Below are 27937 nucleotides of genomic sequence, written 5' to 3'. Positions count from 1 at the left end.
TACTGATGGCAACATAGTCACATTTGTTACACCATTAAAGATAGAATCCGGCTACACGTTGATAGACTGGTGTCTAGTGAAGTAAATAGTGATTAGAAATTATGCTTCAGGATATGCAGTTCTTGACTTTGTAGAAACATATTTTTCTTACATGCCAGATTTTCTGTTTGACAAAACAGATGATTGACTATGAATTGAATGATTATGTAGAAGTTGTTTTACACAGATATTGTGAACAAAAATCCTTACATGAAAGATTTTCAAGACAGATTCAATACATGATCTATTCATTTCCCCCAACCTTTGCCTGCAGATGTGACTTTTAAAAAACCTGAGTATTTACAAAACTTCTGTTCTAAAATGCTTTTGATTAAGAGTAGGCTAGAATAGCATCTATAAGTGGTTTAATCTAAGCATAATTTTATGTGTAAAATCATATTCAGCTGCTCCGCCATTTATAGAGGAAAGCTAAATCTCTGATTAAATTTCCATTTCTAAGCAGCAGTTGTAATTGTATACATTTGCTTATTGGAAAGAAGTATTCTTTATTGATAGCTTAAGATACTGAAAAAGTTTCATTGAAAGTTGTAGATAACCTTTTGTAATTTCAGATTTAGCTCATGAACTTTATACAGTGTATATTCTGCTTATCAATAGTGGACATATACTTTTCTTTTGGTCTGATATTTCAGGTGCAGTGGCGAGCACAGAAGTAAAAATGAAGTTGCAAGAGTTTGTCTTAAATAAAAAAAAAGCTTTGGCACAGCGGAATCTCAACCATTGCATTTCCAATGACCCTCGATTCTGGTATGGGTAAGTGGTCTTATTGTGATTCTTACCATTCTTGTTGATAGATTAAGTAGATGATGTAATGAGATCAAAGTGTTTGTTATATTTATTACGACTATAAGTGTGACTACTAAACCTCAGGAAGCAGAAGAATTATAGGCAGTACAAACTTTTTCAGAAGTCAAAGCCAATATTAGCGGAAGCCAGAAAACCAGTGAAAATCCTGGAACAATAGTACAATATATGGGGAAAGATGCACAAGGGAAATTAATAATAGATACATAAATTGTTATAATCATGTAATATTTTTCCATTAGAAATTTTGAATTTAAATAATTTTGAAAGAACAAACATTGGCAGCTCTCAAATGTTGTTCTCTCATAAAATGGGAAGTGTGTTCAGAATTGGAAGTACTTACCTAATTATATTGATTGCACTGGAGTTCTCTTCTGGCTGGTAAGCCAAAACAGACATTTCTAGAAGGCATCAGTGTCAATTGTGAGGTTCATATTTCGGTTTATATGTTACTCACTTTTAATTTATTTTTTCCTTTAGGAAAACACAACATAGTTCTCTAGATCAGAGTTCACCACCACAAAGTGGAGTGTCAGGCAATTACAATCATCCTGTCCTAGGGATGTATGATTCCAAAGATGATTTCCCCCTCAGAAAAACAGGTAAATCTTATCTTCATGGCATTTCAAACCATTCTCTTTATTCTTTTATTAGTCATAGTTATTAATAAATCATTTGTTCACACACATACAGGCAGTCCCCAAGTTATGAACAAGATAGGTTCTGTAGGTTTGTTCTTAAGTTGAATTTATTTGTAAGTCAGAACAGGTACATTTAAGTGTAACTCCAGCATGCACACACACACTTTGGATAACACCCCTTTGGTGTTTGTTTTGCTGTCTGTGCCTTTGTTCAGAAGATTTTACCTCACTTTCTGTCCCTGTGTTAATTGGAAATTGAAAAATTTGGCTTATTGTGGAAACAAGGATTGGTGATAAGCTTCAGTGGAGACGTTTTCCCCATGACCACTCTTTCAGGAGTGAATTTCCCTTCCTAGGAGTAAGTCTATTTCACCTCCTGTTGTCTCAACCCCATCCTTAACGATTAGTCATTTGTAAATCGGATGTTTGTAACTCAAGGACTGCCTCTCTCTCTCTCTCTCTCTCTCTCTCTCTCTCTCTCTCTCTCTCTCTCTCTCTCTCTCTCTCTCTCTCTCTCTATATATATATATATATATATATATATATATATATATATATATAGAGGCAGTCCTTGAGTTATATATATATATATATATATATATATATATATATATATATATATGGACTTATAGTAGAGTCTCACTTATCCAACATAAATGGGCCGGCAGAACATCGGATAAGTGAATATGTTGGATAATAAGGAGGAATTAAGGAAAAGTCTATTACACATCAAATTAGGTTATGATTTTACAAATTAAGCACCAAAACATCATGTTTAACAACAAATTTGACAGAAAAAGTAGTTCAATACGCAGTAATGCTATGTAGTAATTACTGTATTTATGAATTTAACACCAAAATATCACGATGCATTGAAAACATTGACTACAAAAATGCTTTGGATAATCCAGAACATTGGATAAGCAAGTGTTGGATAAGTGAGACTCTACTGTAATGCATTTGTTATGTGTAGCATTCATTTTGCTGCTTCTTATTCTTTTTGCTAAACATGGCTAACAATTAAAATTGAAATATAAAATGTTTGGAAATCCTTAAAAGATCTAAAAGAATGGTCAAGAAAAAAGACTGAGCAATAGAACAATCAGTGTCAAATCATATTCAGACATAACACAAGGTGTTAATTAGACAGTGAGGGGGATACAGAATAAGGCCTCTGATTTAGTCTGAATGTTCAGGTAGAGATGTAGAAATATATATAGTGATAAAGTGTGTTGTCCATTTCTCTTCCCCGCTGCTTATTCATATGTACAGTCTTTTCCCACTTTTTGAAAGCTTGCGTTCTGATGCCTTTCTCTTTCAATTCTTGAAAATTATAGGCAAATGTGATTCATTTAACTAAAGGTCTTCTATTTCATCAGTTCTTGCTTGCAAGGCTCATTTGGGACTGCTTGTGTCCCAAGGCCTACCTACTGAAAGAGCTTACCCCTCCTTGAATCACTTTTGAATGTGACAAATTTTTTTCTTAATTTCATCACGCATTCAGACATCATATATAGTGTATTCTTAATATTTTCAGCAGTCAAATGGTTTACAAACTAGAAATAACCTGATTTCCACTTTTCAACTGATTCTACTTTCTAACAGTGCTCTAGTCTCTTCCTGTAATGTTTAGCTCTCGCACTACTTCCCAGTGACAATAAGTGACAGGGGAGAAAAAGCCAAATTAATAAATTCCCTAAATTGTGAGAATGAAAATGCAAGTATAAATTTGTATTTTTGCATAGCTTTGTTTAACATAAAACAAAATAAAAACCAAACTGAAACAGTATTATGAGATAGTTTAGTAGTATAATTGTTTATTTTGTAATTTGCATTTTAAAAGGTAGGTTATGATAGAGGTTTGAGAAAGCCCAGGCTCATCTTTCTCTTTCTCTTGCTGTCATTTGTATTCTGGATTGAGATTAGGTCTAGATGTCAGTGATCAAATTTCTTTTTCCTAATTGTAACCCTTTCTCTGTCTATGTTTTCTGAATATGTCCAGTTTATTTCCTTTCAGGGTTGGTTTGCCCAATTCAATACACTACCTCTTGAACTTTCCCAAATAAGCTAGTGTTTGTTTACATATTTGTTCACAAATTGCACTGTTTTACAAAGAGACAAATGTATTACTGTATGCTGTAATTCCATGGAAATTATGTTTCATGCCTGATACATTGCAAAAAACCTCCACTAAATGATGGTTTTTATTTTCTAGCAGTGAAGAAAGTGTTGTTATTGCTTTGCTAATCAAATTGCTGTGAACACTTACTGTTAAAAACAAATTTATTTGGGTTGTAAACTACCAGCATGTTTTAGCAATAAGTATTCCTCAGTGAGCTGATACTTCGTTCATGAATGCATTAAATGACTTATTACAGAAATTGTTCAGCTGTTTAAAGTGCATTACGTAGTGTGGGTGTACAATTCAGAGAGAGCCTCCACTCTTTGTGATGTGTAAAAAATCATTCATATTAGTATCGCCACCCACCCTCTGCTTCTTAATGCTGTCATGGTCCAAAATCTGATTCTTGTGTGCCATACTCTTTACTCCAATATGCCACATCCTGTCAAATTTCTAAACAAATGGAGAAATTACTTCAAGTGTTATTGTCTGTTCTATTTTGCAGGTGTTACTACACTTATGTACATACATCTTCTCCTTCCATTAAATTAAATAGCCAAGTAACAGATCAGTAGTTTAACTGAATAATAAACGTTTAAAAATTAAAAAGTTCTGAAAGTGAGTGTTATTGTCTATATAAGACTTCTATATAAATTACTAGCTGTGCCCGGCCACGCGTTGCTGTGGCTTAGTCTGGTGGTGTTGGTCAGTCTACATTAGGTTGTATTTATGCTGTGACCTCCACCTTCTTTATACTCACATTAGTAATAGTATTTGAAGTCTGTTACCTTCTTCAATTTTTGTGTTGATTGATAATTGCTTGAGATCCCTGTTGTCTTTGGTTTGTTGTTAGTTGTAATGTCTGATTCTGCTGAGTGCGGTTTATATTTTTATTGTGGTACAATAGTCTTTTTTTTGTTTTGCCTGTGTAGGTGTTTATTATTATTGTTGTAGTGGTCATGAAGGTTGGATAAGTTAGATGCTACTGTATTGTTTTTTGGAGGCCCAGTGTAGCACTGACTGGCCTCTCAGCCTCAGTGCCTGGCTGTTTCTTGCCTGTGATAGTGTTGATTCTTGTTGTTGTTGTCATTGTTATTATTGAAATTGTTTTTTTGGAGGTCAAGTGTGAATGTAGGGATTGGGGAGGTGGATGAGTTGTGTTGTCAAATTTTGTATTTGTTATAGTCACAATGCGTTGTCAGTTTTGTGGGTCCGGATTGTGGTTTTGTGGTGTGGTTGTATTGTTACAACTGAGAGGCAAGGCTTTTGCATTGTTTTGCCAAGTTTTGTATTTCTGGGTCGTTTAGTTGTGTTGTTATAGTCATGATGCGTTGTTGTGAGTTTTGTGGGTCCGGATTGTGGTTTTGTGTTGTGGTTGTGTTCTTACAACTGGGAGGCAAGGCTTTTGCATTGTGTTGTCAAATTTTGTATTTCTGGGGCGTTTAGTTGTGTTATAGTCACAATGCATTGTTGTGAGTTTTGTGGGTCCGGATTGTGGTTTTGTGGTGTGGTTGTGTTGTTACAACCGGGAGGCAAGGTTTTTGCGTTGTGTTGTCAAGTTTTATATTTCTGGGGCATTTAGTTGTGTGCCAAGTTTTGTATTTCTGGGACGTTTAGTTGTGTTGTTATAGTCACGATGCATTGTTGTGAGTTTTGTGGGTCCGGATTGTAGTTTTGTGGTGTGGTTGTGTTGTTACAACCGGGAGGCAAGGCTTTTGCGTTGTGTTGTCAAGTTTTATATTTCTGGGGCATTTAGTTGTGTGCCAAGTTTCGTATTTCTGGGGCGTTTAGTTGTGTTGTTATAGTCACGATGCGTTGTGAGTTTTATGGGTCCGGATTGTGGTTTTGTGGTGTGGTTGTGTTGTTACAACCTGGACGGAAGGCTTTTGCGTTGTGTTGCCAAGTTTCGTATTTCTGGGGCGTTTAGTTGCATTGTTATAGTCACGATGCGTTGTTGTGAGTTTTGTGGGCCCTGTGTGGTTTTGTGGTGTGGTTGTGTTGTTACAACTGGGAGGCAAGGCTTTTGCATTGTGTTGCCAAGTTTTGTATTTCTGGGGCGTTTAGTTGTGTTGTTATCGCATGATGCGTTGTTGTGAGTTTTGTGGGTCTGGATTGTGGTTTTGTGGTGTGGTTGTGTTGTTGTAACCTGGAGGCAAGCCTTTTGCATTGTGTTGCCAAATTTCGTATTTCTGGGATGTTTAGTTTTGTTGTTATAGTCACTGCGCAAACAACTTTATCATTTTATATATATAGACTAGCTGTGCCCGGCCACGCGTTGCTGTGGCTTAGTCTGGTGGTGTTGGTCAGTCTACATTAGGTTGTATTTATGCTGTGACCTCCACCTTCTTTATACTCACATTAGTAGTAGTATTTGAAGTCTGTTACCTTCTTCAATTTTTGTGTTGATTGATAATTGCTTGAGATCCCTGTTGTCTTTGGTTTGTTGTTAGTTGTAATGTTTGATTCTGCTGAGTGCGGTTTATATTTTTATTGTGGTACAATAGTCTTTTTTTTGTTTTGCCTGTGTAGGTGTTTATTATTATTGTTGTTGTAGTGGTCATGAAGGTTGGATAAGTTAGATGCTACTGTATTGTTTTTTGGAGGCCCAGTGTAGCACTGACTGGCCTCTCAGCCTCAGTGCCTGGCTGTTTCTTGCCTGTGATGGTGTTGATTCTTATTGTTGTTGTTATTGTCATTGTTATTATTGTAATTGTTTTTTTGGAGGCCAAGTGTGAATGTAGGGATTGGGGAGGTGGATGAGTTGTGTTGTCAAATTTTGTATTTGCTATAGTCACAATGCATTGTTGTGAGTTTTGTGGGTCCAGATTGTGGTTTTGTGGCGCGGTTGTGTTGTTACAACTGAGAGGCAAGGCTTTTGTGTTGTGTTGCCAAGTTTTGTATTTCTTGAGCGTTTAGTTGTGTGCCAAGTTTTGTATTTCTGGGGCATTTAGTTGTGTTATTATAGTCACGATGCACTGTTGTGAGTTTTGTGGGTCCGGATTGTGGTTTTGTGGTGTGGTTGTGTTGTTACAATCGGGAGGGAATGCTTTTGTGTTGTGTTGCCAAGTTTCGCATTTCTGGGGCGTTTAGTTGTGTTGTTATAGTCATGATGCGCTGTTGTGAGTTTTGTGAGTCCAGTGTGGTTTTGTGTTGTGGTTGTGTTCTTACAACCGGGAGGCAAGGCTTTTGCGTTCTGTTGTCAAATTTTGTATTTCTGGGGCGTTTAGTTATATTATAGTCACGATACGTTGTTGTCAGTTTTGTGGGTCCGGATTGTGGTTTTGTTGTGTAGTTGTGTTGTTACAACCGGGAGGCAAGGCTTTTGTGTTGTGTTGCCAAGTTTTATATTTCTGGGGCGTTTAGTTGTGTGCCAAGTTTTGTATTTCTGGGCCGTTTAGTTGTGTTGTTATAGTCACGATGCGTTGTTGTGAGTTTTATGGGTCCGGATTGTGGTTTTGTGGTGTGGTTGTGTTGTTACAACCTGGAGGGAAGGCTTTTGTGTTGTGTTGCCAAGTTTCGTATTTCTGGGACGTTTAGTTGTGTTGTTATAGTCACGATGCGTTGTTGTGAGTTTTGTGGGTCCTGTGTGGTTTTGTGGTGTGGTTGTGTTGTTACAACTGGGAGGCAAGGCTTTTGCATTGTGTTGCCAAGTTTTGTATTTCTGGGGCGTTTAGTTGTGTTGTTATCGCATGCTGCGTTGTTGTGAGTTTTGTGGGTCTGGATTGTGGTTTTGTGGTGTGGTTGTGTTGTTGTAACCTGGAGGCAAGCCTTTTGCATTGTGTTGCCAAATTTCGTATTTCTGGGATGTTTAGTTTTGTTGTTATAGTCACTGCGCAAACAACTTTATCATTTTATATATATAGATTTAGGAAAATAAATATATTAGGAAAAAATAACAAAATATTATAACAATAACAAAAACCCACCTCTCCCTCCTGCTTGAGGCGGGGTACAATGCCATTAAAACTAGAAATAAAACACATACAACAAGATACATAGAGTTAAAATGCAGATTAAAATCTGATTTTATAGATGACCTTCAAAAAACTAGTTACAAATGAAAAGATTTTTCTTCTTTGTGGTCTTTCAATCACGCAAATGGGAGATTAGCAAACTACTAACTTTTACTAGGAGAGACTGTCAAATACTTTTAAATATAAATATGTATATAGTGTATCAGTGATTAAAAAGCAAATCAGTAGCACTTCTCCCATGTTTGTCCTAGATATTATAAGGATGCTGTTAATCCCATATAGGGATTAACATATGAGTATATATTCATATATATACACATGAGAGAATGAATTATCATACAACAGAACTGAAAAAATAAGCTAAATCCATTGCTTTCCTTTTTCTTCAGTTGCTGAAGATGAAAGTAAGTTACATAAACATGGCAGTTTAGAACTTTGCCTGCTTTGTATGTGTGTATTAGACTGATCAACTTTCTCATACTTCGCAGGAAATCCTATATTAGAGCTATTCTTTGGGATCCTCACAGCTTCTGTAATAATTGTCTTCTATTTTTTCTATATATTTCTCCCTCTTTCTCCCCCCTTGACAGTTTTCAAATTATCTGAATTTCCAAGGCCGAACTCATGCATTTGGGAGGTGGGGAGGCAAACAGTGGGTCCCTACTCACAAAACTTGGGTAGAAGTGGAGGGTGTAGGAATAGCCAGGTGCTTCCTCCCCTTGAAAATGACTTCCTCTGAAGGAGAAGGAAGGCTGACTCCGAAATGACTCGGGGTGGATTATACTTCTCATGTGTTTGGAAAGTGAAAAGAAAGATAGGTCCATCGGAAGGAAGGAAGGAAAGAAAAAGAAGTAGATTGATAGGTGGATGCAGGGAAGAGAAGGGCAAGTACCGTGTTTCCCTGAAAATAAGACAGTGTTATATTAATTTTTGCTCCCAAAGATGTGCTAGGTCTTATTTTCAGGTGATGTCTTATTTTTCCACGAAGAAGACTTCACATTTATTGTTGAACAAAAAAGAACATATATTATATATTGTACAGTAGTTGTCATCATAGACCAATATAACCAGACAGACTGAATCCTGTCAAGAATGTCATGTTACTACCATTATTTCCATGTTCATCAATCTATGGTACGTACAATTACCAATCCTGCATACTCTGGTGTTTTGTTTGGGAGGCATGCTTCCAAACAAAAACTTTGCTAGTTCTTATTTTCAGTGGAGGCCTTATATTTAGCAATTCAGCAAAACCTCTGCTAGGTCAGGGGATGTCTTATTTTTGGGGAAACAGGGTAGGAAGGGCAGGAAAAAAAATCAAATATCTGAATGCTTCAAGGATAGGTATTCTTTTTTCCGCATCTTCCCCCCACTGAGGAATTCCTAATTCTCCCCTCCTCTTATAATCAAGGAGTTTCTCAAAGGAAGGGGGACAGACTAGTTATGGGGGGGGGAAGAGAAGGGGTCTGTTGAAAATGTCTTTGCCTCTCTCCCCCCCCCCCCCTTCTTTTCCTCCGCTATCACCTTCAACCTTGCCTCCTCCCCCCCTTTCTACTCCTTCTTGCACCAAAACCTGACTCCCTTTTCGGGCTCCTTGGCTAGACTGCTGGGCTCCCTCCACCTCTTTCTTTTCTACACTGTGACCTGTGTTGTACAATGCAAATTAAATGTTTTAATTAATGTTATCCATTATGATACTGTTTGCTGGAGTGATATCACACAACTAAAAACAAGCAAAATTTGTTACAACTAAAGCTCTCTAAAGTCATAGCCAAAAGTTAGTCACCCTAATACACTCACACCATTCTATATATGTTTTAAACAAAAGCTTCACTGCGACACTTACATTACAGAAGGGAAAAAGAAAGCAGGGTTGATGTTAATGCTGCTTCTAGAAGAATTCAGGTTTTCCAAAATAAAAAAGTTAACAGTTTCCAGCTAGAGCTGATGAGGGTAAATTGCTCCTCTATTAATAACTGCTATATTGCTACATTTTTAAACTTTAGGAGTGGTAGCAGTAGTCAGAATCGTCAGCCAATCATTATGTTGACTTTGAAAGTCTTTTTTTTTTCACCACTAGGTAGAGATAATAGTTTCCAAGAGAAAAAAAACAGAGAAACCATGGATATTAGTATAGATGTGAGTGGGCAGTAGCATCCATGCTCTTTAAACAAAGGCAGCAGCCAAAATGTCTGTATGATTTCTAACTCACATCTTTGTATCAAGCACTTTTTCCATTTAAAATCCATTAAAAAGAAAGAAATCTGTCCACAATTAATACAGAAAAAGATCAATACATGAAAATGCTGGGTTTAGCTTGAGAGCAAGTCAGGTGATATAACCTGAACAATTTCTATATGGAAATCCATATAGCTTTCCTTATAGCCATTATTTGAATTTAACAACAATATACTAGCTGGCTTTCAGAAGACAAGATTAACATTTTTCATATGGCCGATGGGAAAAAATGTCTGAAAATTGCAGATGAACACATAAATAGTAAAACACAAACAAATTCTATCAAAAACTGTATTAAAATATATTTTGAGATGGTTCAGGGAAAAAAGTACAGCACAACTTAAACACTTCTTCCTCAGGAGTCAGTTGGCAGAACTATACTGATATTTGCCAGGGAAAACCTGAGTTCTTGAAAGGAGTTTCCATAAGTATGCAGTGACTCAGAGGTTGCATTGTTAAATTTAAAATAAATTCACTCATTGGGAAGTTCATCATTATTATAGTTACTACTGTCAAGATAAATAAGTAGAATAATCTAATTACTCAATCTATTTTTAATTAAATTGCTATTAAAGTGTTAGTTTGCAGAGGAGAACAGGATATTTACAAAGGTTGCCATGGGAGCTGTCCCCATTGACCTTGTTATTGGCACTCAGAAAATAGAAAACTATTTTTTGTTATTTTAAAGTTGTCTTACCCTTCTTGGAAATTCAACCCAGAACGACAAAGCCCATAATATGATTGTTACTGAAGGATCATGGTAATTAACCTGTCTGGAAAATAGCAGATTGGAAAAGGCTGCCTTAAAAGCCTGGGATATCATCTTATACAATATCTTTAGTTCTGTTTTTTTTTTTATCTGCATCTTTTCTTTTTATAACTTCCCTAATCCTTTCCAATATCTATGCTGTTGATTTCCTTACAAATACCTTGATAATCGAAAGTTAAAAAGGACAACTCTCAAGATTGGAAGGGGGGGGGGTGTGTGGAAATCATGTGACTTTTCATATGTTGTTGAACTGCAATTCTCAGCATTCCTCACCTTTAGTTATTCTGGCTAGAGCTGCTGGGAGTTGTAAATGAAGCATTTCTGGAGGATCATGTTATTCCCCCTAATTAAAAAGTAGATTTTTTTCTGCAATTCTACATTCTGCAATTTAATTTTCTCTGCATCTCCATTTTCTATCAAGAAACATGATCTTCAAAGATCAATGGATAGAGTACATGTTTTGCTAATTTAATAGGAGTTGTTCCAAGCTTAATTTTAAAATAGATTTATTTATTTATTATTTATTTAAAACATTAATATTCTGCCCTTCTCACCCCGAAGGGGACTCAGGGCGGAGCACAACATATATACGGCAAGCACTCCATGTCGGGACATAAAATAAAAAATAAATATACACAAACATTAACAGATGGCTGGGTTCAGAGTTCCAGCCTTACAACTGTCTTCAAATTGTATGATCCACTGAAGAAAGACAAAAAGAACAATATGAGGAGTGGGAAGGGAAGAAAAGAAAAAGAAAATCCAAGAGGGAAAGAATTAAGGGCATGGAGATTTAGGAAAACGTCATATAGGTATCCAAGTGCTCATCCCTCTAAGTGATTTAGAAAGGGTTCAGTGAGATATCCTTTTAAGTAGGCATGGGTTGACTGTATTTTGGATGCAGATTAATGTCTCCAGCCTCATGGGAGCAGGACATGTTAAATGAAGATCACTGAGGACTGCTATGCTCATGGCCAGTTTGTGGTATTCCCATAGACATCTGTAAGGTTTGCTAGCTATTTTAGTCTAAATTTGTATTTTTGAGTTACTGTGTTGGTTCATTTACAAGTATGCAATGACTAGTATATTTTGTTCAAGTGGTACTAGAAGATTCCCTTGTTCAGAATAAATGATTTTGTTCTCTCATTATTCTAGCATCTGAACCTAATCTCAAATTGCGATCCAGATTGAAGCAGAAGGTTGCTGAAAGGCGCAGTAGTCCTTTATTACGGAGAAAAGATGGGCCTGTAGTTACAGCGCTTAAAAAGCGTCCATTAGATGTCACAGGTAGGTTGTAGAGGTAGCAGTTAATTTAATACCTTTAAATTTCAAAATGTTTAGATAACTGGTTGCACAGGCATTTTCATCATTTGACCCAAACAGCTAGGGGGCTGCAGCTTCAGGATGCCTGATCTAGATAATTCTATCTGGAAATTGAAGTTTTCTTCCCATTTGTGGAATTGACTGAGACCCAACATTCACTCCTATAGTAAAAATGGTTGGGAAAGAAAAGGCAGCTTTCACTGATTTCCGCAACCTTCTCTCCCCCAGCTGCCCAGCACATAGCATGTTGTTTTGAAGAGTCATATTTCAGTTGATATAGCAGGGCTTAATGAGTGGAGTTCCCCTTATAGGAACTCTGCAGCTGATCCGTGTGAAATTGGTATTATGTTTTGAACCCAAATTACTTCAGAACAATAATAACCAGAGTCTTGGGGATCTTAGGACTCTTGCCTGTCCCTTTTGCATTACTTGTGTTGTTTTGTCCTAGCCAAACCGTAAGGAAGAAAAATTAGATTGAGGTTTGTGTACCCGCAATATCAACATCTTTTTCTTATTCTTTGATGCATGCAACCAGACTGGTAGGAGTCTGAAGAGGCCTGTGGCCCTTTCAATGGGGTTGGAATCAGTTCCCACAACAGAAAAGCTCCTACGCACCCATGCATAGACATAATTTGTGTTATTTTGCATTTTGTTTTTTATGTGCCCTTCTGTGAAAGAATAGCCGCGCTTATGGAAAAATAGCAATTTCAGTACTCACTATCCAACTGTAATCTAAAATGACAATGGTACTAGTAAATGGTTTTGAATGTGTTTTAGACTCAGCATGCAACAGTGCTCCTGGATCTGGCCCTAGTTCTCCAAACAATAGTTCCAGTAATATAAGTGCTGAGAATGGAATTACTCCATCAGTTGCAAATATTCAGGCTGAGGTAAGACACATAGCTCTGCTTAATCTGAATGTATTTTTCTCAACGTATCAAAATGTATTTTTCTCCTTAGAGTCAAGAAGAAACACAGCTAACAGCAGTCAACTTTCCAGCTCAGTGAATACTACCACTAAACTATAGCTACCTCTGTGTGAAAGACTCAGTCGATATTTGCTGATTGATATTTGATTTTCCACCCCATGTCAATGTGTTGTGGATGAGTTGGAGTACACTGGGCTCTAACTGTGTACTGGGGTTTGTTTCCAGGACACTCTCCCCATGAAGACAAAAATCCATGGATACTTGAATCCCATTATATGCAATGGCATAGTGAAATGGTGCCCCTTACATACAATGTTAAATCAAGCTATGCTTTTTGGATTTTTAAATATCATATTTATATTTTCAAGCTGTAAATGGCTGAATCCATGGATAGAGAATCCATGGATACGGAGGGCCAACTGTATAAATTATAGAGAGCAAGTACGCTATTTTGGTTGTCACTTATCTTTCAGTTTATAAAGGGAAAATGCTAAGAACCTATTGATATTTTCATAAAATAAAAAGTTGAATTATTCTGTAGCTTGGAACAGGGAAACATGACAAAGTTCAGCCATGGGGAATTATACTATGTCTCCTTCTTCAGCTCTCCAAACCACACTTTTATCCTGCTGCATCCTCCCCCAACATGGCAATTTAGTTGTTGCTGGATGTTTGTGTGTTGTAGACAAGTATCTAGCTATATTTCTGTGATGGAGTGCAGAGCAGTGAGGCATACTCCAGGTCCTCTTGTGTGTCCCTTGCATACCTCATAAGATGACATTTTTGTTACGTGTCCATGTACTGTATATCATGTTCCTATATGTGCATTTGTAGGAGCATGCTTCTCTGTTGTCATCCCTGCTCTCTACTTCATACTTAAACGCCCATGTTGGAATGGCTGTAGCTGATAAAAGGTGGGTTTTAGAAAGGTTGTCATATGAAGTATGTAAAAAACACTATAACCTCACCAACAAGCAAACAAAATTACTTCTGCAGACATAAACTCTACCTAAACCTTTTCAGACACTTAACAGGATGCCATTCACAACTGTTCTAAACGGAATACATCTTTCTGAAATATAACACAAAATGTTACTTGTTATATGCCCGATAAAAGGTAACAAGTTAGATGTGTTGGAGAGGATATTAATAACTATTCACAGTATGATTTTTTTCAGCAGCAGTTGCATAGTTCCCTCTTCCAAAGCACCTATTAGAGGCATTCTTAGGCCTCTTCTATACTGCCATATAATCTAGATTTTCAAAGCAAATAATCCACATTTGCTTTGAACTGGATTATATGAGTCTATACTGCCATATAATCTAGATTTTCAAAGCAAATAATCCACATTTGCTTTGAACTGGATTATATGAGTCTATACTGCCATATAATCCAGTTCAAAGCAGATAATATGGATTTTATATGACAGTGTAGAAGGGGCTTTAGACTCAGCAGGCTAATGTTTTTGTCTTGAACCTATTGACAATGAAAGACAAGCATCAAGCAAATACTACTACCTCAAGTGCCTTCATGCCATCGATGCCTACAAAAACATCATTCGGCAAAGCTTAACAAAACACGACTAAGCACAGTTTTGGAGACATACACAGCACAAAGTGCTCATGGAGGGACTACCACTCTTCACCTGTGGGTGCTTTGTTTCTTCATGCTGTGTGTTAAATCTCACATCCACTCAACAACCAATCGAAACAACCACAAAGAGATTTTCTTAATACACTTAGTGCTGGGAAGATGTTCTCTCTGATGAGTGGATTTGAGATAATAATTCTATTAATGATATAACAGATAGGGTGTACAGAAAGTAGACCAACAGATTTGTTTTCTAATTTAAATATATTAGAACATGATAAAACAATTAGAGGTGGGATTATCAACAGACAGTACAAATAAAGACTTAAAAAAATCAAATGATCTAGATTCTACATTTGTTACTTCATAGCAATATAGCTTGAAAATAATAGTGTGAAAACATTGTGGTGATTCATTCAAAAGGAGCAGATTATTGAGAAGATTGGTTATCAGTGCTTACAAAATTCTAAGATTGAGCATAATTTAGTTATGTGTCACTTTTCTGTGGTAAACTGTTTCTGTACAGTCAAGATTAATTTAGCAGAATTACATATAGGTCAAGTTTCAGTGATGTACTTCCATGTCCTGTGTCAGCAGACGTGGGACTCCCCTCCTAAATGCAGTACTGTCTAGCTCCTAAAACCATCTTTAGTTGGGTTTTAACCCACCCATTCTTCTGAGTGTTTTTTGAAATTCTACAGGTGGTTGCAAAAAGAAATGGAGATTGCTATTTCTGGAAGAAGCAGTGAGATTTAGTAGACGTTCACTATTACATTCTTGCTATAACATTTGAAAAAAACCAGTATGTGACAAAATGCATCACTTACCAAACAAAAAATAAATCAATAATTATAGAACGAATTAAATGTTACAGTTAAATCTTACAGGCAAGCAACACAAAAACAAACCAAAAACAAAGATAAACTGCACGAATAGGGTTGGCCTTGCTGGACGCCAGGCATTTCATGTACAGAGTGGGTGGCTTTTTTACTCCATTATTTCACAATTGACTCCCTTTTTCTCCAGAGATAGCTGGAAAGCATCTAAATCAGTGGTTTTCAACCTGTGGATCCCCAGGTGTTTTGACCTACAACTCCCAGAAATCAGAGCTAGTTTACCAGCTATTAGGATTTCTAGGAGTTGAAAGCCAAAGCATCTGGAGACCCACAGGTTGAGAACCACTGATCTAAAGGGAGCTCTGTGGAGTACCGTGTTTCCCCGAAAATAAGACAGTGCCTTATATTATTTTTTGCTCCCAAAGATGTGCTAGGTCTTATTTTTAGGGGATGTCTTATTTTTTCCATGAAGAAGAATTCACATTTATTGTTGAACAAAAAAAATCAACATTTATTATATACTGTACAGTAGTTGTCATCACAAACCAACATAACCAAACCAGACAAACTATGACTCCTGACAATAATTTCTTGTTACTACTGTATAAATATAAATAATATAACATTACTATATTATTACCATTATTGCCATGTACAACTGGTATGTGCATTTACCGATCCTGCAAGTTCTGGTGTTTTGTTTGGCGGGCGCCGGGCATGCTTCCAAACAAAAACTTTGCTAGGTCTTACTTTTGGGGGAGGCCTTATGTTTAGCAATTCAGCAAAACCTCTGCTAGGTCTTATTTTTTGGGGATGTCTTATTTTCGGGGAAACAGGGTAGCAGGACTGGCACACCCTCTCTTTTAGTCCCCAAGTGTGGTATTAAATTGAATCCATTCTCAAATAAAGAACGTAAATATGGGGTGTAATGACAAAATAATATTCATCAAATTATAAAACAGTACTTTGCTCTGTAAATCCAGTTGTGTTAATGAATTTGAAGATTTTATAAGGCAGGGCCTGAAACATGGTAAAGTAATGGTTTAAAAAGGATAAGGTAGCCAAACAGATTTTTAATAATGCTTTGCTTAAAGAATGCACAAGAACCAAACCTATTGCAGTATTCCTTATGAGAAATATTGTGCTGATCTGATAAATCTATATGAGGGATGAATGCCATATGGTCCATGAGCTTCATATAGAAAGGCTCCTACATATGTGTGACCACAATATTTGTCTAATAACCTAACACCAATAGGTAGTATATTCATACTACTTAGCGCATATGTTTCCTCTACCAGTCAATGCCATACAGTACTCTGTTTTCAACAATGAATATTTCTTTAACAATATTTACTATCATAGGTTGCCCCCCCCCCCCCCCCGGAATAACATTAGTTGGTAAAGAACTATGTTGTTATAGGTGGACATACCAAACATTGTGTCTCATTCACAAAATTTCAGTTCCTGAAGATGAGAAGGACGGTAGTGTAACTGGTCTTCTTAGAGTAAAAAGTACAATGTCTGTGTGTTAGACACCAAAGTATTAAGACTAAGGCTTACAACATAGTTCTGGGTGTTCTGCCGCTTAAACTAAAATATGTAATAAAATACTTAACCTAAACTATGAGATAGTAATATATACTTGTAAATAAAAGATAAAGCAAGGAAGAGTCTAGTTATGAAAAAATTTAAGCAAGTTGTACAGCATTGGTGCAGTAGTGCTTAATCTTGTTGAGCATCATCTGATGACAGGTAGACAGAAGAACAACATTGTCCTGTAATGGTAGCTAGTGACATCCATATGGCATTGCTTATCTAGTGGCTTTGTATAGATGGCAAATTAATCTCATTTTGTATTTGTTGAGATTTAATACGAACTAGTTAAATTAAGCGCACCAGATTTCCTCTGATTTTGGAAGCTAAGCAGGCCAGCCCTTGTTAGTAATTGGATGGGATATTACCAAGGGGCAATAGGCTGTATTTCAGAGGAAGGAACTGGCAAAACCACCTCTGAGTATTCCTTGCTGAAAAAACCCCCACTTATTATATTCATAGGGTTGTCAAATATCAACAGACATGCTGAATGCAGGCACAAACAAACACATAGGAGTTAGATTATTCCTCCCCCACTTTCAAAGTAGTGAAGAATGCTAACAATTAATTCTTAGATACAAGTTTCTGGTTCTTGTGTCATGTTGCTGTCATCTCTTCTGAGGCAATAGTTTTGATTCTCATTTCAGAACAACCTAGCTCATAGACTTGCGAATCGTGAAGGCTCAGTAACACAGCTTCCATTGTACACATCTCCCTCCTTGCCCAATATAACATTAGGACTGCCTGCAACTGCTCCATCCAGTGTAAGTGGGGATTAATGCATATGGGTGGGGGGCATTATGGTTATATCAACTTTATTCATTAGTTAAAGTGTACTACTGACTAAATTCTTGCAGGGTGGATCAGGACAGCAGGACCCTGAAAGACTTGCTCTTCCGTCATTACAACAACGAATCTCCATATTTCCTGGTACTCATATTCCTCCTTATTTAAGCAGCACCACAGTGGACAGAGATGGGGGAAATGCACATAACCCTCTTCTCCAACATATGGTCTTACTGGAACAACCATCAACGCAAACTCCCTTAGTCCCAGGTGAGAATAAGTGACTTCTGTTGGAAAAACATGGTGAGTTTGCACGTGGTTATATTGAAAAATCCAGAATATATTGATGCATTTGACTTAATAAGCTACAGGATCCATAAATATTGTGCCTATACTCTCAGTCCTGCCTGCCTTCTTTTGTTCCCAGTGTGCAGTAATCAACTATGTTGTTGTGTCCAAACTAGAAAACAGTGCTTGCCAGAATCAGAATACATAAGGATCCAAAACCATAGTTTCAGTTTATTTCACATCCTTCCAAGCGGTGTATCCATAATACAGTTTCAGTATGACAACAAACTATAGTTTATTAATCTTGATAAATTGATAAAAGAAACAAGTAGAAAAATAAGAATGGAGAATGTAGGTATGAGACTCAAGTGTATATAGGCCTGATGTCCTTACAGTACTAAGAGGACTGTTGTATAACTGTATATTGATGGCAATTCTGGCTACTACTAGTTATTATGATTATTTTTATTTATTTCCCACTTTTTCTCTCTAAAAAAGAGACTCAAAGTGGCTGACAATAAAACCAATACAATTCAATTAAAAACTAAAATACACAAACATTAAAAAAGAATTAAACATGCACAGTATTAAAATAAACAGTTAAATCAGTTAAAAAACTATTCATGGCTAAAACAAGGCACTCCCTGACTTCATCTTAAAAACCTTCTTTAGTTGTGCAATTGAATAATCCCCTCAGTTCCAGTGAGATAAAGAAGAGGTTTGCCTTCTACTAAACCACCTCCATGTCCCTCAAACCAATGGAAAAAAACCCCCAGAATTTTCCTCTCTGGAAATCATTTCAGACTCTGTGCAGAAGCAGATGAATGAACTCTGCCAATACAAACTGATAACATTAGCCATTCTTTGCTGAGCTGATGACATTTACCCTTTATTGTGGTGGTACTTTTCACTAGAAGCCAAATGCTGTCATTTCACCTATTACTTTTGTTTAACTAATATTTATATCAATTTAGCAAATTGTGTCTAACCATTTAGTCGCATGCCATGGGAGCTCAGACTTTAGCTTTGTGACATTCATTTTTCAAGAACAGCCCCTTTCCAGGAGCTCTGACATGGCTGGCTTCATAAGGCACATTACTGTTGCTGTGAGAAGTACTCAAAAGGCTTTTCTCCCTTCCTCTCCTTCTCCTCCTCTTCTTTTTTCTTCTTCTTCTTCACTGTTTTCCTCCGTATTATCTTCAGACTGGTATCTTTCAGGACTAGGGGCACTCCCCCTCCATGCGCAGTCCCTGGTGGGTGCGGACAGGCTCTCTCCCTCCATCCACAAACTGCGGCAGCACCGCCCCCTGGGGCGCACGCAGTCTGCTCCTCTCCCCCAGAATGCACAGGCCCTCCAGCAATTAGTGATCCAGCAACAGCATCAGCAGTTCCTGGAAAAACACAAACAGCAATTTCAGCAGCAGCAGCTGCACATTAACAAGGTAGGTATGCCAATTGCTGGCTCTTGCTCATGCAGTTTTAATGCACCCATTCAGAAATTACTTTTACTCTCATATGCACAGTTTATAATTATGTAATGTCTATTTTTCTTTATTCTTGGATTGCTTACTGTTGGGATGCTCTTAATGAATCCAGAGAAAAGTGATGTACAAATGTGTGCAAAAAGTGACCTCTGAAGCTGAGTGATGCTGGAAATGAGACTGTCTCAATTGAAAATCAACTATATGAGTGTGAGATGTCTGTCCCCTTAATTCATTCACCAGAATACCAAATCTGTGTTAAAAAGAATCTTTCTGAATACAGGATTGGCACCTGGGAAACTTGAGTTCTGTTCACAGCTAAAAGCCTGACATGTTCATTTTAGGGCCTTGTGCTGCTCATTCTATGCCTCCCCTTCTTAAGAGACTTCTGTATATTGCTTATTAATATTTATGAAGGCTGCAAAGGCTGCCAGAATTATGTAAGTGTTTAATCTCTCAAATTCAAGTATCTTTTGAGCAAGCAACATTGTATGTTTATTTTTCAATCTCTTTGTGGCATCCACCATTCCTTGTGCAGACATAAGTTTGACTGCAAAGGGAAGAATTATGGGTGCTGGGTGTACACAATTACTTGTGCACGCAAACACAGTTTTCTGGCATTTTAATCATTCCTGCTATCCATTTTGATGTCCTTAGAAGTACAAACCAGACTGGTCTGATGGCTTTGCTTAAAGCAGGGGTGTCAACCTCATTTCCACTAAGAACCTTCTCAGCCTTTTGGTTGCCTTCAAAGGGCCATTGAATTCATGAATGGAGAATCTATGGGTACAGACAGCCAATTATATTTTTTTTACATAGTATTTGGTGCTGTTTAGTTTTTACCCAATTTGGGTCCCCAGATGTTATTGAATGGCATCTCCCATCGCTTTTGATTATCCACCATGTAGACTGGAGTAATGGAAGTTACAACCCAATAGCATGTGTGGCTCTGAGTTGGGGAAAGGTTACAGGACATTTTAAAGTCAGAGGACATAGCCTTGTACCTCAATTCAAACCCCACTCCCCTGACTAAACAGAACAGATGGCAGCTTTTCAGATGTCACTGTTTCTAAACTCCCACACCTCTAGTCAAGATGTCTAATGATGAGGAATACAGGAGTTGTAGTCCAGCATCTTGAGGGCCACATAAAATGATATAGCAGGCCGGATTGGTCCGCAGGCTTTGAGTCTGACAAATGTGTGTAAAGAGACATAATTATGAACATTTTAATTGGTAAAGTTATGGCAGTTCCTACCCATCACCCTTTTCATGTTTTCTTATAGTTAGAGAAATCCAGCAGTCATGTTTGACTTTCAAAGCACTGTGATTTCAGTTTAAGGCGGATGCAGAGTTTTTTGATGAAAGTAACCGCTGCCACCAGAAGTTGTATCCTTAAAGGTTTGGATGCTGATTGGAATTTTTCCCCAGTGATAAATGCAGAGACAGTTGAGGAGTGAGGGGTGGGGAACAGCTCTTTGTTTATAAAACAGAGTAGATGATTACACAAGCCACTGACGTCATTTTTGTACTTCTGGAAACATGCCACTGCTTTGCATGTGCCAGACCTGGATTTCATTCAGACTAGCATGCTGATGTAGTTTAGAGCTATTATTTCCATGGAGATTTCACTTGCTGCTCTCTAAACAAACTTGGAGGAGTAGAGCTTAAAATTAGGGTGATTAGAAGCTGAAGATGATAAAATATTTTTTAAACTAAATGTATTGCAGTGCATTTGGGGCAGTATTTAAAGATTTTTCATTGCCAGCATTGCAACAAGTGTACATTATAACTTCCAACAGAAAATTATCATAAGAGTTACACTGGAGGACCTGGAGAGTGCTATGTGGGACATTTCAATTAAATCTGGGAAGAATCAAATCCCCCAAAGTCAAAGCCACAAATGTGGAGGGTTGATACAAAATCCAGAGAATAAAATAGGCATCTTGTTCCCTTCAGCAGTGTGGCAAGGAAGGAGCTGCTGATTCATGTTTTGCTTTTATTTCCATCACAGTACAATTATCAAGTCATCAGAATTAGGACTATGGCACTCCATATTAGTTATGTGCATTTGTATGGAATCACTGTACATTTTGTTTTGTTTCATTAGTTTCAGACCGTTTTTGAAACGGGGCTGTATCCGTCTCGCATCCGAAAATACGAAAATTCTTGGACCATTGCCAGCAATGGGAGGGCTTCCTAGGCTTGCCCTCCCCTCATATTTAGGGCTAGAGGGGTGAAAATCGACACACATAGAGGGCATATTGACCCCTTTTAGTTTGGGTTTTCTTTAGGGATTTTCTCTCTTTTTATAAATAAAATCCCCTTTAAAGCATTCAATAGGAAATGCAACGGTACTAGAGGGATAAAAAATTGTAGTTTTCCCAAGGGACAATATAGAGAAAGACTGAAGGTTTAATTAGAGAGTGTTTTTTAAAATAAGGTATTATACAACAGGAGCCCAAAAATGTCTTTGCTTTCAAAAGTATATTGTATCAAATAATATTTATTCTATTCTATTTGTACTCTGTAACAGCTCAAAGAAGAGGGAGGACCCAAGCCAGAGTCAATACAGAGAGACAGGGAGAAATAAAAGAGTAGATTTTCCAAGGACCAGGTATAGAGAGAGACAGGTTTGATTTCTAAACTGAAAGGGGAAGCCCAATAATTTATTTCCTTTTATTTATTTATTTATTTATTTCTTTTTTAAAAAAATACAATAGGAGGAGGAAAAAGGGGGGTTTAAGCAAAGAATGAAGAATTTTTAAAAAGAATTTTAAATATTAAAGTACAGAAAAGATAGCTAGTAGCTACAAGAGAGAAATCCCCTTATTTCTTCCGCCCCCAAAGCCCCACACATGCTCCCTAGCCAAACCCATCCCCACATACCTTCAAAAAACTCAGCCCCTTCCCTTCAAAGAAAAAATTATCTCAGAGATATCACATTACGTATATGTAAGTATTCACAATCTGGAAAAAAAAAAATCCAAATTAGGGGGCACTTCTGGTCCTGAGATTTTGGATAAGCAATAACACTATGTAACAAAATTTGGCGGAAAAATCTGTTCCTGGTTTGAAAGTGTGATTTCCTGTTTAATTGTGTGGTACTTACTTTGAAAGTAATTGTTGTATTCTAGCTTCGTTTTTGTGGCTGCCATAAACTATATTGAATTGGTTGAGACTCAGTGTCATATTCATTGAAAAACTATAGCAAAATGTGTTGCAGGATGCCCTACAAAAACAAACTATTTGCAATTTAATAAACCTGTTCCAGGTTTTTATAATCGAACAATTTAGGAAATGAAATTTATAACCCAGGAAAAAAAATTGTGTTACGTGACTGTATCAAGCTGTATTAAGGCGAATACAAAGCTGGGAGATAGGTCTCTTTTTCGTACACTTAAATTATGCCGTGTCCCGTATTATCCTTTTTAACAGTTGAGCTACAGCTATATGATATCCAACCATCATATCCTATGTCTTTATGACTTGTGTGTAAATGTTTTTAAAACTGGTGCATGCTAAAGGCAGGACTTGAGTACATATGTTTAGCACTATGCTGTTGTATTGGATTTAAGAAAACCCATAAAAACAGATATTCACTAACATTGCAGGCTCATTGTAGGAAAAAATTGCACACTGTAGAAAATTATGTGTTTCAGTTGTCTGCACTGTTTCTTGACAGAATTTTTAAACTCTTAAGAAAATTTAATATGCCATGCTTATCTAGTACTTATAATGTGCACTTCAGCAAATTGGTGGTCATGTTTAGAAGTTTGTTAATATTCTCTTCATAACTCCCCCTTTTTCCTTTCCCAAGCATTATGCACGCTTGAAGAGGTACAGTTTATTTAGTTAGTAGGAACAGCTTGCAGTATGTTTGTCATTTTGCAGAGTAGCCTCTGATATATTTAATGGATGGGTAAACAGAACAAATGTGCAAAAGAGCAACCTGACATGCTACTCCTTTTGTTTAAAAACTAATTTTGTTTCTGTAATTTTTCCAAACTGCAAATGGATTGTTGCTCATCTTTGTTGAGAGTTCTCACTACAGTAGAGTCTCACTTATCCAACATAAACGGGCCGGCAGAACGTTGGATAAGCGAATATGTTGGACAATAAGGAGAGATTAAGGAGAAGCCTATTAAACATCAAATTAGGTTATGATTTTACAAATTAAGCACCAAAACATCATGTTATACAACAAATTTGACAGAAAAAGTAGTTCAATACACAGTAATGCTACGTTGTAATTACTGTATTTATGAATTTAGCACCAAAATATCACGATGTATTGAAAACATTGACTACAAAAATGCGTTGGATAATCCAGAATGTTGGATAAGTGAGACTCTACTGTATTAGTAATAAAATTGGCACAATGTTTTACAGATGATACCAAAACCAAACGAGTCTTCCCGTCAGCATGAAAGTCACCCTGAAGAGACTGAAGAAGAGTTACGAGAACACCAAGCGTTTTTAGAAGACCCATATATTGACCGAATATCAAACCAAAAGGACATTCAAGGGTTGACCAGTATGGTCCAAGTGAAGCAAGAGCCTGTGGAGAGTGATGAAGATGGAGAGTTCCAACCAGAATTAGAGCCAGGACAGAGGCAAGCTGAGCAGGAGTTGCTCTTCAGACAGGTAAATCAGGACACAATGAATGGGAACACCTTTATTTAGTCAATTGGACATTTTTCTTAAGGTTTCTTTGTTTGTTGCTATGTGTTCACAGAGACAGAATACCTAAAAGGCAGCATACCCCTGCCGTAACATTTTAAAATTTTATTGCATTATTTTTGAATGGAAGCAAGAGCACAAATTGTGCGTTTGGCTTCTTTTGGCTTGCTCACACAGCAGCACACCCCCATTGTGACACATCAGTTTAGGATTAGTATTTGAGTAATTAAATGTTTTATTTGAAATTTGGAAGCCCTTTATTGCATACATTACTAGTGTGAACTTTTGATCTAACCCAACATCTGAACAAATTTTCTTCTTGAAAATCTACAGTCAGTCCTTGGGTTATGAACAAGATATATTTTGTAGGTTTGTTCTTAACTTGCATTTGTATGTAAGTCGAATGAGATACATTTTTAAGTGTAACACTAGCCATTTTAAAAAAACTTTTGGATAGCATAGCGAAGTGTTAACACCCATGAGGTGTTTGTTTTGCTGTCTGTGCTCCTGTTCAGAAGATTTTCTGTCCCTGAGATAAATGGATTTTGAAAAATGTGGCTTGTTGTGGAAACAAGGATTGGTGAGAAAGCTTTTTCCTAGGACAACTCTTCCGGGAATGGATTTTCCTTCCTAATGGCAGATTTCCTCTGAGTCGTCAGTAAATCGGATGTTTTTAACTTTGAGACTGTCTGTATTTTCACTATTAAGTATACAATGCAAGATCTGGATCTGCAGTTTCAAGCAACTGTGTATCATTCTACCTTCTATTAGTAAATGCCAGCTGTGTGAGCGTGAACATGCTGATGTGTGTGCATTGTCCTTGCTATTTAATAATATGGGACGTGGTCATACCTTTTCATATTTGCATTGGGTGTCAGAACTGAACCCCCATGAATACAAATACTTTGAAAATGTTAAATAAAATACAGTGATAGCTTGATTTATGAGTTTAATTTGTTCCGTGACCGAGCTCTTAACTCAAAACGCTAGAATGTCAAATCAGATTTCCCAATTGAAATGCTATGAAATTCCAGAGCTCAGTCACAGAATGAATTAAAACAACTTTAGCTCCCCTCCCCTGTCAGAGGCCTCCCCGGCTGGTACCTATCACAAGCTGAACTGGAGGTTTCCCGTAGCGTGTAGCAGAGGAGGAGGAGGCCTCGCAAGGCTTTGGGCAGCTCTTCATCTGCTACCCTGCCAAAGAAGGCCATGAGTGGGCCCTGTGCTGGGCCTGGAGCAAGCCGCACGCTCAGCTATGACCGAAGGAGGAGGAGGTTCCATATCTTGCAAGCGGACCTGGGGTGAGCCGCGCACCTGGCTGAGGCAGAAGGAGGAGGCTCTACTCTCTGCAAGCAGGCCCTGCGCAAGATGGTGGGTAGTCTCGCGCTAGCGCTACCTCACACTAGCACTACCTCTCATTAGAGAACCTTGTTCTTCAGCTGCGTCTGGGCACGAGGTGCAAGCCTCCTCTTTTGGCTCATAACTTGGATTTCTCCTCACAAGTGGAACAGAAAATTCGATGACCGACAGCTCGTATCTCAAATTCCATGTAAGTTGGGATGCATATAAATCGAGGTTCCACTGTACTGCTTTGTACAGAAACTTCACAAAGGACAATTAGTCTCTTACAATGTTAGTGATGAAACTCCATTTAGTTGCCAACTTGTGATTTTCAAGTGCATGAAGTCATTAAAGTTTTGAGGTGGAAGGTAAAACTTTAGAGCCTTCATTTGAAGACTGATGATATGGAATTAATTTAAATTGCCATTTAAAAGCTCTCTTGTTAGGAAACATTTTAAGTCGATATATGTTTTATCTTAGAGTATTGGAATAACTTTCAATACACATTATTAAATGACGAAAATATTGCTTAACTGATGCATTTAAATTTATGTTCAAGATGCATAAATTACTTTTCATTAGAAAAGTTAGGAAATTCATCTATAAATTCTTGACGTTGAGCACACAATCCATCCTCCCCAACAGCAAGCCCTTTTGCTGGAGCAGCAGCGCATTCATCAGTTGAGGAATTACCAGGCATCCATGGAGGCCGCTGGTATCCCAGTGTCTTTTGGCGGACATCGGCCTCTTTCTCGAGCCCAGTCATCCCCTGCCTCTGCCAATTTCCCCATTTCTGTACAGGAGCCACCCTGCAAGCCACAATTCACAACAGGTAATATATACAAGTATTTTGACAGTAATCGTTTGTTGCATTTTAAGGTTTTCCAAATGTATTGGCAGTTGTAGTGGACAGTATTTGCATTCTTGAGCCCAGAGTTGCCATGTCTTTCCCTTTCTGCTAAAGGAAGATATAATCACAGTCTGGAGTGGTTGGCAAGGGTCCACATTATTTGACACACCTTAACTCTCTCTATGAACCTGTAAGATATCCCACCACCCCACTCAAATGTGTTTGGTGGGAACACGGGAGAGGCCTTTTCAATGGTTGCCCTGGAGCCCCCGCCCTAGAGAGACCAATATGGCCCTCTCCTTGCTTTCCTTTTGCAAGCAGGTGAATATATATCTATTCCAGCAGGCATTTGGGATTGTTATTTTTAAACATTATTTTAATTGTACAAATATTTCTATTGCATCCTTACTGTATTTTAACTTGTGTTCATGGCAACGAATATTTAATTGTATTTAAATTGTTTTTATTGGGGTGTGTAATGTTATTGTAAGCCACCTTGAGTCCCCATTGGGAGAAAGGTGGGGTAGAAAGAAATTTAATAATAATGATGACGTGGAGGAGGAACAACTAGCCAGGATAGGAGAAGAGGAAAGCCAAACAGCAAACAACACTCCAATCCTCATTTTTGTGGACTCTGAGCCTTTTAGGAAAATTATAATTCTTCTTAAAATTTAAACGCATCCTAGTGTAAAACATAAAAATAAGAGCAGTTCTATAAATTTGTGCCCAAAGGAACTATTGCTGTTAGTTAAAGGAAACTTTTAAAATCCAGTTAAACCTTGTCCTTCTTTCAGTCGTGTTAAGAGAAGTGCAGGCTCTCCTCCTCTTTCTTGAAAACCATTTGGACTTTGAAAGTATTGCTGGCACATATAGTCCTTGAGAGGTTTTTTAAACGATTAGTGTATTTACCAGGAAAACTTGCAAAACCGAGAGGGTTTATGTAGCCTTTTTTGTCAGTTTACATAGCCTTATAAAGGGGTTACAAGTTCCTCTGCTGCACAAGCAATTACAATTTTTAAAAAATCACATTACCTTCTATATATATATATTTATAATGGTAATGGAATCCCGGCACCGAGCAAAACAACAAAAGTAAACATTCCCCAACCTAGCAATTTCACCGCACAATACAACATCCACGCCTTAAGGTTGAAACAATAAAAGATCACGTCACTCACCTCCACATGGACAAAACCCACAACGCACCATCTACTCTTGCGCACTCCCTCTCACCTTCCCTCCCAGCCTCCCACCCGAGGCGTCTCACCTACGGCAGAACCTCTGCCCTCCTCCCATGACCAGCATGTCAACGGCACTCTCCTTGCTCCTCCTGCTTCTCCTGACCAGGAGAGCAACAATGGCGGCACCCACTTTCCCTCACTAAAAGGAGAGAACCACGGACGCGGGGAGCCATGCTGGGAGAGCAGGAGAAGCCTCATGGCCCGCGGGCTAGAGGAAAGGCAGGCAATCGGAAAAAGCTGTCCCCTGGGTCCTAGTGCCCGCCCATCATCCAAATTATTTATCTCCACTACACTCTCCCTTATCCAATCTTCTACAATATCCAACCCATTTTAATACTCAATATTTTAAATATATGCTATGAACCATGACAATCAACACAATCTGA

The 27937-nt window shown here is 37.7% G+C and overlaps 1 protein-coding gene across 9 annotated transcripts in view; it reads left to right on the top strand.

The window, feature by feature from the left end:
* hdac4 (histone deacetylase 4) overlaps positions 1 to 27937 on the top strand; it is a 160178-nt gene that overhangs the window by 89476 nt on the left and 42765 nt on the right. For 7 of the 9 annotated variants that reach the window (XM_008113917.3, XM_008113885.3, XM_008113920.3 and 4 more), the window contains 9 exons: positions 693 to 813; positions 1345 to 1466; positions 11764 to 11895; positions 12709 to 12821; positions 17531 to 17647; positions 17741 to 17939; positions 19161 to 19399; positions 23829 to 24083; positions 26106 to 26292. In XM_008113917.3, coding sequence (XP_008112124.1) covers positions 693 to 813; positions 1345 to 1466; positions 11764 to 11895; positions 12709 to 12821; positions 17531 to 17647; positions 17741 to 17939; positions 19161 to 19399; positions 23829 to 24083; positions 26106 to 26292 — 1485 coding nt within the window. The remainder of the gene's footprint in view (positions 1 to 692; positions 814 to 1344; positions 1467 to 11763; positions 11896 to 12708; positions 12822 to 17530; positions 17648 to 17740; positions 17940 to 19160; positions 19400 to 23828; positions 24084 to 26105; positions 26293 to 27937) is intronic. The other 2 variants (XM_008113911.3, XM_008113927.3) reach the window with 1 other exon arrangement.

Source organism: Anolis carolinensis, chromosome 1 (assembly GCF_035594765.1).
Source record: "Anolis carolinensis isolate JA03-04 chromosome 1, rAnoCar3.1.pri, whole genome shotgun sequence".
NCBI classification, from domain to species: Eukaryota; Metazoa; Chordata; class Lepidosauria; order Squamata; family Dactyloidae; genus Anolis; species Anolis carolinensis.
Note: the sequence above shows the minus strand (reverse complement) of the source record. Positions and strands in the feature narration are given on the sequence as shown.